At 41.1% G+C, this 12,750-nt stretch overlaps 1 protein-coding gene across 2 annotated transcripts; it reads left to right on the top strand.

Moving 5' to 3' along the window:
• Nucleotides 1-4,058: 4,058 nt before the first annotated feature.
• Nucleotides 4,059-6,558, top strand: and4 (actinodin4). Of its 2 annotated transcripts, none has more exons than XM_076997417.1 (5): nucleotides 4,059-4,267; nucleotides 4,603-4,656; nucleotides 4,762-4,806; nucleotides 4,960-5,111; nucleotides 5,280-6,558. In XM_076997417.1, the coding sequence occupies exons 2-5, from the start codon at nucleotides 4,605-4,607 to the stop codon at nucleotides 6,009-6,011; spliced, it is 981 nt and encodes a 326-aa protein (XP_076853532.1). In that variant the 5' UTR covers nucleotides 4,059-4,267; nucleotides 4,603-4,604; the 3' UTR covers nucleotides 6,012-6,558. The 2 variants fall into 2 exon arrangements, with proteins under 2 accessions (XP_076853532.1, XP_076853533.1); XM_076997418.1 differs by having other exon boundaries at nucleotides 4,256-4,267; nucleotides 4,584-4,656.
• Nucleotides 6,559-12,750: the final 6,192 nt, after the last annotated feature.

The following is a 12,750-nucleotide window of genomic DNA, read 5'->3' as shown; positions in this document are numbered from 1 at the left end:
ATTAGTTGTTTTCATTCTGTTCCTTATGCATGGAAATCATTGCATTGTTATTATTATAGTTTTCTAGACTATTTATTAATTTGCGGGATTTTTCTACATGTATATGTGGTCCCGCTCCCGCATCGCCTGGACTAATTAAACTCCCGCTCCCGCCAATAACAATTAAATTATGTCCCGCGCCGCAAGATATTCTGACGGGTCCCGCAGGATTACTGCGGGAGTGCAGACCTCTACTCTGAGGGCAGGTCGGGCACCTACAAAGTTCTTTCCAGGATCGGACCAAACTCTCCTCGGGTGCCCTCTCAATGCTATGAATCTCTTATAGGCCAGCAGGAAGCCTTCAGACGACTGGTCACTAACGACATCTGCATGCAAAGCTCGTGACGCCATACAACAGAAGACCATCCCCCACACCTTCAGCTTTACTTTCTTCCTCACCTCATCCTTCACCTCATAAGGCCCAAATAAATCCACTGTTGTGTATTCAAACGGTATGGCTGGTGTTATTCGCTCAGTCAGAAGGTCACTCATGATCTGCTGACATTTCTTGGTTCTGAATTTTCTGCACATCACACAGCTATCAACAATCTTCTGGGCCAATTTCTGGCCTTTTATTACCCAGGCTTTCTTCCTCCAAAGGAGTGTACCTGCAATTTCTTCATAGTTTGCACTGTGGGCTTCTTGAGCTAAAAGAGTGGATACCCATGCATCATAAGGCAAGATTGGAACAGTGGTTTTTTTTCCTCATTAAAGAAATCTTCCTCCACAAACCAAAAGTCCAGTTTCTACATCTTTGTACACAGTAAGTCTGTTGAGGGTGGTATCTTGAAAAGCTGCACCTTCTTGAGCTGCAAGGAAAAGATCCCTTTGTGCATCTTCACACTCTCTGACAGTAAGTGTAGCTTGTTTGATTTTGGACTTTGAAGAAATTACCTCCCACTTTGGCTTTCTTGAGGCTGTGACTGAATTTTCTGTAAGTATCATTTCATTATAGCTCTCCACACCCAAGCAATGACTCTAAGTAACTTGGTTAAGTTATGAAATTTCCTTGTATCAATGAGATTTCTCACTGCACAAACAGCTGGTGGTCTTTCAATTTGAATCTTGGATTCACTTTCTTCTGAACTAATTATGGTCATTCTCTTCTTTGACTGTGACCAAAGGACTTTGCACTACTACACCATTACTGTTGTTTTTAACCTGTGACCTGGTCAAAGCTGCAGAGAGGGATTTTCTTTGGAGTCTGTTTATGCCTTCTTTGGCATAGGCTGCGACCTCTTTAACAGACTTTTTTGGCCATTTTTCTACAGGTTGCTTTAAAAACTCGGGTCCGCCCTGCCACACAGAATTCTCTTGGAGAGAGTCTGGAGCTGCACCTCTTGTTATGATATCTCCAACATTGAGGTCCCCAGGGATCCACAACCAGTCATTAACAGATGCAGATTTCTGGATTTCTCCAACTTTGTTTGCAAAAAATGTCTGATACCCATAACTATCTCTTTGGATTGCTCCCAACACGGTTTGACTATACAGTAAATGGAACCATTGTTCAATCGCCATACGACTGTGAGTTGGACTGCATAGACAGCACCACAAATTTCAGCTTTAACTGGTTCTCCTTTCTGATCGAATGGTGTGAGCTTTGCTTTAGACTCAACCAATCTGACTTCTACGCCTTGTGCAGTTTCCCATCTGAGGTACACCACAACTCCATAGCTCAGGTCACTTCCGTCAGAGAATGTTACTCCCCAAGGCTTTGTAATCCAGTTCACTGGTATGAGGCCTCTGTGGAAGGTGATTTTACTGAGACATATATATTCTTTAAAGAGCTGAATGGCTTCTTCTCTCAACTTCCCAGATAATGGCTTGTCCCAAATACCTCGAGTTGTACTGCTTCCAGTAGAATGACACCCTTATGCTTAGCAGGTGTGACAAGACCTATTGGGTCATACAGGCTAGCTACTTGACTTAATAATTGTCTCCTTGTCAGTGGATCAGGAGTTTTTTATCTCACCTCTTGTCCATGAAGATTTTGACCGAATTTCATTTTATTCCTCCTCTTTGAGAAGTTGATTGAAGTCATTAAGTACAGTTTGTCACTTTCAACAAGGTAGCCTTTATTTTCTCCCTCTTCCATTTGATTTGGGAGAATAAGTACTCTGTCGATTTTCTTGATGTCAGGTGAATATGTGAGTAGTGCTGGTATGCCTCAAGTTAACGCGACACCCACTATGAATTGGTGGCAGCGTCATGCTGTGAGGATTCTTCAGCCGGGACGATGGTTTGTTGATGGGAAGTTGGATGGAGCAAAATACAGGACAATGCTAGAAGAAAACATGTCTGAGGCTGCAAAACATGTGAGACTGGGCAGAGGGTCCAGCAGGAAAACCACCTCAAACATACAGCCAGAGCTACATGTTCATGTGTTAGAATGGTCCAGAGAAAGTCCAGACCTAGATCCCATTGAGAATCTGTGGCTAGACTTGAAAATTGCTGTTCACTGATGCTCTCCGTCCAATCTGACTAGTACGTATATTTTGCGAAGAAGAACTGGCAAAGCTGGTAGAGACAAACCCCAAAAAGACTGGCAGCTGTAATTGCAGTGAAATAATATTCACCAAACTTCATATATCTCCCCTCCTCTCATATCACCCCTCCTCTCATATCTCCCCTCCTCTCATATCTCCCCTCCTCTCATATCTCCCCTCCTCTCATATCACTCCTCCTCTCATATCACTCCTCCTCTCATATCACCCCTCCTCTCATATCACCCCTCCTCTCATATCTCCCCTCCTCTCATATCTCCCCTCCTCTCATATCACCCCTCCTCTCATATCACCCCTCCTCTCATATCACCCCTCCCTTTGATCACTTCCTCCTAGCGTTAGACTTGAGCTTGATGACTGAGGGACTAGCAGCAGTTAGATGAAGTAACTAAAGGCTGTGAATCAGATATCTGCTCTTTTAAATCTAGCTAGTTAGGATTTCATTGCCTTTATCTCTCGCAGTTTCTGTAGTTCTTCATTCTCTGTTTCTCTTGGAGGTATCTGTAACTTTCAAAAGAAATTTAAAATAAATGTATCAGCCGCACGGAACCTTTAATGTGAAGTGTTAAAGATTATTTGACTTTGAGTTAAAATGTTTGTAAAATTAATATTCTTTAAACGCAACAGTGGAAAATATCTTACTGCTAAACACACAAGCCTCCAAACTAACAAACAGACGAAGATGGAAACCTATGTAACCAATTCTGCTTTATTTTTTTAATTAACACTGACACAGAAAAAAAATATGATTCATATTCCATACCATTAAGATGTTTTCAATTAAAAACTCTCACTACCTCCACGTTTCGAATCAGAATGCAAATGCAGTATTTATAGGTCACTGCTGATTTTAAACTGACCTATTAAAATTAAGGTCAAAAGGGCACTGCAGGCAAAGGGGCAGTTGGTCGATATTTCTACATGAAACTTGGGTTCCCTTAAATCCTATGAAAATAATCTTGGAGTCATTTTGACACCCCCCCCCCCCCCCGAGATTCTTCCATTTCCGTCGTTTAGAGAAATGTAGTGTAGGTAATAAGCAGGTATGTAACGTGATAGCTTTGCCACATGTCTATTTAAAATGGACCGAAGTGTATTATTATTGAGGAATTTAAGTAATACGGTTTAAACCAGCACAAGAAAAGACAAGTGTAGTTAACCATTATGAGGCTCTTAAAATATCTGGAATGTGAAGCGAACTCGTTATTATTGCGCCTTATGAAACACCTGGTATTGACAAACGTTTAATTTTCTGCATTTTATGGGGTTTCCGTAGAACATATTTTGTCAGTTTTACAATCGTCAGTTCGGGTGAACAGACGGCATCTAGGTGAGGGCAGCAGTGCACTATTAATTTAGCCAAAGACCGCAATTATAATGATAAACTAGTAAAACGTAAAGCTCATCTCTTCCACGCCACAGCTTAAATATATCTGGACCTGAACCTTGTTGGTCTGATGAAGTTCCCTGGAGGTTATAGCCTATCTTATAACATTTCAATGTGCGGTTTTACTGTTAATCTGGAGAAAGTGCAGCGTGGATGAGTTTAAAGTTCGGGCTCTCTGATTTATTCAGGAAGAGGAGGAGGAGGGGGATGAAGGCGGCATCTCTGGGACTAGCTAACCAATAACTTACCTGCTCCTGTTAGATTAACATAGAAGCCAGTATATAATCACACTTGTTCGTGATATTTTACGGTAAAGAGCGTCGTTGTGCATAAGGTAAGTTAAGACAACTTTACATTATAAAAATGACAAAATTTGTTAAATAAACCAAAATAAACATATTGGAACTATAGCATAGTGATTGAAAGACGGTCAAAAATCCTAATATACTTTACAGATTACTGTTATAGCCTATCTACATATATCTACTAATGTATGTTAGATTTAATACCTTTTTGATCAATTGCCGTAAAACCAAAAACGTTGTAAGTCTCTTATTTGCATCGGTCCAGAATAAAGTGTCAAATTATTGTTAATGACGTATGGATTTTTAAACCCACGATTTTAATGATAGTTTAGTTATAAATTTTAGTTGGTGTGTGTGTCCACAGTCATGATGGACGTAAGGCTCGTCTGTATGCTGTGTTGCTTTACGCTGCTGCCCCGTGAGTCTGGGATGCGTCTTACATTTCTAAGGATTTCTTTAAAAACGTTTTCACATTTTTTGTGTTATGAACATTCTTATATTTCATCAATGTGTTTGCTTTAAGGGTGGTTGGATGCAAAGTCGTTACTGAATGAGATACAACAAAAAGGTAAAATCAAGAAATTTGTTTAAGAAACATAAACTTAATGAAATGTTTTTAAGGCTAAAAAAATCCCTCTCAGCTAATGATGGTGGTGAATTTGTATGTGTGTGTGCGTGCGTGTGTTTTCTCTCATCTTCTTTACCTGCGTGTGTGTGTCAGAGTTTATTCCAGTCAGCATAAACTCGGAAAAAGCGAACGACTTTCTCTCAAGCGCGCGACCGCGCCGCAGTCTAGACGCGCGCTGGCACCGTCAGCAGCCGGACTTCCAGGCGTACTACCGCTACTACAGCAGCATCGGTCACACGGAAGGGGTGAGAGCGGAAGAAAGAACAACACATAAATAATTATTATAAATAAACAAGAAAAGAGAAGAAAAGGGTCGATTTAGAGTGCAAATACCAAATATTTGCTTTTAAAATGGTAAATATCATGTTGAATGTGGACATTTCTCTGCCCTCCCCTTTTCCCTCTTGTTTCAGCTGTATGAGATCGACCGCATCAGGGTGCTCTACCAGCAAATGCGGCACTTGGAACATGTTTATGGTCCAAATGCCTCATACTACCAGAACAAACTCGGGATGCCAGTCCTGCCACCACGGCCCAAATGTGATCCAGCCAAAGACAAAAACTGCAAACTGTTCCCATCCTCTACCCCAGAAAAAGGCCCTGCCCCAGCCCCAGTAAAGGGTCCTGATGCTCAACCTCTGTCCCAAGCAGATGTGATTTACCTGTGCAATGCAAAGGACCCTCTCTGTAAGCCACATATTGTTTACCTGCCCACAGGATCCGTACCTGTCCTCTGTGACCCCCGCTACCACCCCACCTGCAAGCTGGAGGGACCCCCGAATCCTCCCCCACCCAAGATATCTGCCCCTCTCCTACCCAAAAAATCTGCCCCTCCACCCCCTGCACCCATGGTATATAAAGGTATGGAGTATGACTGTGACCCCTACTGGGATCCTGACTGCCTCATTGATAACCCACCCCGTCCCATCAAGGGAAGAGTGCCTCCACCTCCCCCACAGCCTGAGCCTGAAGAGGAAGATGAAGAGCTGACTCCAGCCCCACCTCTCACTGTGGATAAGAAACAGCCATACCCGTACTATGCCCACCCGTACTCTTACCATCCCTACAACCTCCAGTCTGAGCTCTATGACCCTGTGCGTTTCTCGTACCCTTCCCCAAACACAGATTCATCTGTACCTAAGTAGACTAAAGTCCAACATCCAAGAAGGTAAACAGAGTACTGTGTTGAGGGATACAAATCCAAAAATCAGTTCTCGTACTTGCACACACACACACACACACACACCCCCACACACACAACATGTATTCCCGAGGCTTCCTCTGCCCACATGGCGTACAGTAACTACAACTGCTCATGCTGTTCAGGTTTTCTTATTTAGTATTTTTGTTTTTGCTTTAATACAACTGTAGAGTTTTGCAACATCATGTGGATGAGATAACTCAGGGCTAAAACCATGAATTTTGAAGCCTGACATTTTAATTTCATGACGTGTGAAGTTAAAACATTTCAGATTCATGATTCTAACTTTTCTAAAAGTTTCTAAAATAAACATATTCCTTTGTTTGTAGCCAACTCTATGTAGACAGCATCTCTTTTGTTCTAGCATGTGTGTGTACAAGATAAAGATTAACGAGAAAGTGCTCTGTTTCTATTTGATATAAAATTAATATTACAATTATGTTAAAAAAACAATACAAAATAAATAAACTACAATATTTGATGTTTTATCACCTGGGTGTCTTGTTGCTTTCCTTTACTTTACCAGCATGTGTTTGTGATTAGTGGCTTACAGGCTCATTATTGTCTGTTCTGCTGGTGCTGCTGTTTAACAGCAGATGTTGTGTGTTAATCACAGAACATTTTCCACTGACCTCTGATTTCTTTGCACCTCCTACCAGCTTCCTGTATTGCTGTAGGGCAGGAACACTGCAGGACACCAGAGATCACACACACACACATACACACACACACACGCGCGCACGCACATACGCACACACACACACAGGCATGCACTCACACACACACAAACACACATGCATGCACGGACACACACACGCACGCACACACACACACACAAACACACACATGCACACGCACACACACACATGCACACACACACGCGCACACACAAACACATACACGCACACATACACACACACACACGCGCGCACACATGCACGCACACACACAAACACACACATGCACACGCACACACACACAAACACATACACACACATGCACACACACACACAAACACACATACATACACACACACGCGTGCATGCACACACAAACGCACACATGCACACACACACGCACGCGTGCACACACACACGCACACACACACACGCGTGCACACTTGCACGCACACGCGCACACACACAAACACACACATGCACACAAACACATACACACACACACAAACACATACACACACAAACACACACGCGTGCACACACACAAACACACACGTGCGCATGCACACACATGCACACACACACACACGCACCCGTACACACAAACACATACACGCACACACACACACACACACACACATACATACACATGCACACAAACACACGCACGCACACGCACGCACACACATGCACGCACACACACACACACAAACGCACACGTGCACACGCACGCACGCACGCACAAACACATACACACACACACACAAACACACACACGCGTGCATGCACACACAAACGCACACATGCACACACACACGCACGCACACACACATGCACTCACACACACACACACGCACGCGCGCACACACAAACACACACATGCACACAAACGCACACGCACACACACACAAACACATACACACACATGCACACACACACACAAACACACACACGCGTGCACACACACAAACACACACGTGCGCATGCACACACACACACACACGCACCCGTACACACAAACACATACACGCACACACATACACACACACACACACACATACACACACAAACGCACACATACATACACACAAACGCACGCACACGCACGCACACACACACATGCACGCACACACACACACACACACACACACACAAACGCACGCAAACACACACATGCACACGCACACACGCAAACACACATATATATATATATATATATATATATATATATATATATATATATATACTACCGTTCAAAAGTTTGGGGTCACCTAGACAATTTTGTGTTTTCCCTGAAATCTCATACTTTTATTTATCAAATGAGTTGCAAAATGAATAGAAATATAGTCCAGACATTGACATGGTAGAAATAATGTTTTTTATTTATTTATAATTTTCTACTTTAAACTTTGCTTTCGTCAAAGAATGCTCCCTTAGCAGCAATTGCAGCATTGCAGACCTTTGGCATTCTAGCTGTTAATTTGCTGAGGTAATCTGGAGAAATTTCACCCCATGCTTCCAGAAGCCGCTCCCACAAGTTTGATTGGGTTTATGGGCACTTTTTTCGTACCATACGGTCAAGCTGCTCCCACAACAGCTCAATGGGGTTGAGATCTGGTGACTGAGCTGGCCACTCCAATACCGATAAAACACCAGCTGCCTGCTTCTTCTCTAAATAGTTTGTGCATAATTTGGAGGTGTGCTTTGGGTCATTGTCCTGTTGCAGGATGAAATTGGCTGTCCACAGGGTATGGCATGGTGTTGCAAAATGGAGTGATAGCCTTCCTTATTCAAAATCCCTTTTACCTTGTTCAAATCTCCCACTTTACCAGCACCAAAGCAACCCCAGCATCTTTTCAGTTGTTCTGCGTCTCACAAATGTTCGTCTGTGTGATCCAAACACCTCAAACTTTGATTCATCTGTCCATAACACTTTTTTCCAATCTTCCTCTGTCCAATGTCTGTGTTCTTTTGCCCATATTAATCTTTTTCTTTTATTAGCCAGATATGGTTTTTTCTTTGCCACTTGCCAGCATCCAGGAGTCGCCTCTTCACTGTAGACGTTGACACTGGCGTTTTGCGGGTACTATTTAATGAAGCTGCCAGTTGAGGACCTGTGAGGCGTCGATTTCTCAAACTGGAGACTCTAATGTACTTGTCTTCTTGCTCAGTTGTGCAGCGGGGCCTTCCACTTCTCCTTCTACTCTGGTTAGAGCCTGTCTGTGCTGTCCTCTGAAGGGAGTAGTACACACCATTGTAGGAAATCTTCAGTTTCTTGGCAATGTCTCACATGGAATAGACTTCATTTCTCAGAACAAGAATAGACTGTCGAGTTTAAATTGAAAGTTGTTTTTTTCTGGCCCTTTTGTGAGTTTAATCGAACCAACAATTGTAATGCTCCAGATTCTCAACTAGCTCAAAGGAAGGTCAGTTTTATAGCTTCTCTAATCAGCAAAACTGTTTTCAGCTGTGCTAACCTACTTGCACAAGGGTTTTCAAGGGTTTTCTAAATATCCAATAGCCTCCTTACTGAGTTAGCAAACACAATGTACCATTAGAACACTGGAGTGATGGTTGTTGGAAATGGGTCTCCATACATCTATGTAGATATTGCATTAAAAACCAGATGTTTACAGCTAGAATAGTCATTTACCACATAATGTATAGAGTGTATTTTTGATGCATTTAATGTTAGCTAAATTGAAAAAAAAACTGCTTTTCTTTCAAAAATAAGAACATTTCTAAGTGACCCCAAACTTTTAAACGGTAGTGTATATGTATGTGCAGGCCATGGGAGATGTTCAACTTCACTTTCATGTTCATCAAACCAATCATTCACCAGTCTTGCTGTGTACAATGTTTGAATACATTGGATACAATGTTTGAACCATTGGACGCACATGGTCCTCCAGAAAGCTTCGGTAATTATATATATATATATATATATATATATATATATATATATATGATCTCTACATCTATCTATCTATCTCTATATATATATAGATGTAGAGATAATAAAGACACAAACTGCAAAAAGTCTGCTATTATTCTAGGTTGCCAATATTAGTAATTAGTACATTTATTAATGTATTTATTGTATTACATTCTGGAGGTGTTTAACGTACTCACTAACCAACCCTCGCCTCCTGCTGCTACCAATTAATCTAAAATGGTAATTGTGTTTATTAAGAGATAGAATTACAATTATAGATGTACAAAGTTCATTACACACAAATAATAAATATAAAAGCAGTATGCAATGGGAGTTGACTAAACCTCTCAGAAGAAGGTATGGCAAACAGTCATTGGTATTTATTACCATCTGTGTTCACGTTCATTCTTACATGCAGTCTTGACAGTGAAATCTGTCACCTCTACAGATTTACAGTTTTTGACGACTGCTAACGTGCGTTTGTTATCTGTAGTTACATTTTCAAAACTCCAAACACAGTGAACACAACATCAATTTTCAGTGGCTATACTATTAGTTCAATTCATGTTGTTATGGCACAAAATGCAGTCATTTTACATGTTTTTATAATGCTTAAATTTTCTATACACACAAGGTTATCCACTAAAAAAATTCTGGATCGTTTTTGTCTTATTTACAATTGCTTGTACACAGCATGCCAAAAATGAAAACCTAAGGTTCAAAACCTTAAATATCGTATCAAATGCCAAGTTCTGCAAAAACAAAGGCAGCTGAAAAGTTATTACTGTTGTACACATTTTTTGCACATATAGATCAATGAAATAAAATGAAGTACAGTAATGTACCGGGTCAGAGAGGAGCAAATATAACAATTTGTCCTGCAATCTCAAGTGCTGGTTTGGTCCTTCACAAATGCCAGATTGGTCCCTATAACAGTGACCTCCTTCTTTCGTTTTTGAATGAACTCTACCAACAACTGGTTCCAGAAGCAGAAAGGGAACAGGTGGGAGGAAACACGAGGACATTTGTGATGGGACAATGTAGCATTTTGTCATTCTCATGTCATCACAAACTGGTTTATAGACCATCCAAGAGTGATGTCCCTTTTCCTCCTGCCCTACTCGCCTTTCCTCAACCCCACTAAGGAACTTTTTTCAGTCTGGAGGTGGAAGGTGTATGATCATCGGCCCCATGACCAAATGTCCCTGCTGCATGCAATGGATCCCGGCTGCAGAGACATTTCAGCTGAAGACTGCCAGGGGTGAATAAGACATACCAAGCTTTTCTTTCCCAGGTGCATGGCAAGGGCCAACATCAGATGTGATATGGATGAAAACATGTGGCCAACTGCTGAAGGCCGTTTAGATTAGACCTAACAAGACTGTTCAGTTTTGTATTGTTTTTCCCCCTTGTGTGGCTTTTTTTGTATATGTGTATTTTTACACATATGGGACCATGGCTAATTATGTTTACAATTACGATAATTATTTTTTGGGTTAGGCCACAATTTACAGTAATGTCCCTAATACAGTAAAATATACCCTTTACTGCAAAACTGTTACTGACTCCTTTTTGTCTAATCTACATTCCATATAGTACCTAACAGTAAATATCACTCATTGTGTAGACAGTATGTTGCCAAAAATGCACACGTCCAAATGAAGTGGATTACAGTAAAAATGAACTGACTAAGAAAACAACAGATGTTACTGTAAAATGTCTGTTGTTTGCTGGGAGAGGGTAAAACATTACATGTAATACTGTTTCTGTATTGCCATCAAATGTTAGTTTTTTTACAGTGGTTGTGCAGTGATTGACTATGTTAATCTCGAAAAGAGAATGTGCTAGTGTTTGAAAGAATGATTGGATACTGAACCAGGTTTGCTGTGTTTTAACAAAGTTGTTTGTGTAACCCTGGTGAATTATTGTGTCTCACTCATACACTGATTTTATTATTATTATTTTTTTCCTTTTCTCATTCGTTATTTACAGGCGATTTTGCCTTAATATTACATTAAGGATAGAATATTAGCAGACGCTCCTTGGGCCCCTCTCCCCATATGAGGAGTGATCCGTTGTTTTTTTTCAAACGGTTTTGTTCCAAACGGTTTTTTTTTCCAAACGGTTTTTTTTCACCGTGCCACACACGGAGATAGGGAAAACATCTGTACGTCGAGTTAGTTAGGTTAAACATTTAATATTGTTAACGAAAGGAATGGAGTTGATTTTTAAGAAGTTATGATTTCGTTTTTTTTTTCTCAAACACTGAAGAATTGTTAAAGAATTGTTATTTGAAGATATCCTGGTAAGTTGTGAGCTAAATGGCTAATCGTTCATGTACGGAAGAATTAGTTACCTTGTTCAGTGTTTGAGAAATGAGTAAGAAACCAGTCAGGATACGTTTCTGTTGTGAATGAATTCTGAGAGTTATTCATACTTTGCTAGAAGAGTTCACATATATGTAATGCTGCAGCCCGGAGCCCCGGTGGGCGTGGGTAAAGGGCGGAGCATGTGTCAATCATTTTCGAATGCAGCCAATCAGATACTAGACTTTCGTTGTCAATCAATTTTTATTAAGCCAATTATCAGCCAGAGTTAGCTGTCAATCATTTTTTACTGCAGCCAATCATCTTAACAGATCTGCCAAAAGAAGGCGGAAACTGCACGGAGAAGCTCTTTAAACAGAAGTATATGCCATTCTTGCACAAAAGTAGCTGAATAAAAACATTAGAACAGCCATGACTTTAGACATTTTTAAATCAAAGTTTAAAATACTTCTCACTTATTTTTCTGGAACGGCTTTAGTGTTTTTTTTCTCCCTTTATTGCACGTATTGCATCATTTACATCATATATATATGTGGCGAGTGTAAATTGTTAGCGGAGGGGAGGTGTAAATGGACACAAATTAAGTATTATATCGCGATCGATCGCCAAGTATAAACGCCTCCGCCGAGCAGCGCGTTGAGGAGCGATTTCGATTGGAGGATCGTGCTCTATTTTTTATTATTGATTTTTTGCTGATGCTGGTCCAGCGTGTCGCGTGCCACTGATTATGCCTCGGCGTGCCAA

Source organism: Brachyhypopomus gauderio, chromosome 2 (assembly GCF_052324685.1).
Source record: "Brachyhypopomus gauderio isolate BG-103 chromosome 2, BGAUD_0.2, whole genome shotgun sequence".
In the NCBI taxonomy this organism is placed as follows: Eukaryota; Metazoa; Chordata; class Actinopteri; order Gymnotiformes; family Hypopomidae; genus Brachyhypopomus; species Brachyhypopomus gauderio.
This window is presented reverse-complemented; position numbering and strand designations above follow the sequence as displayed.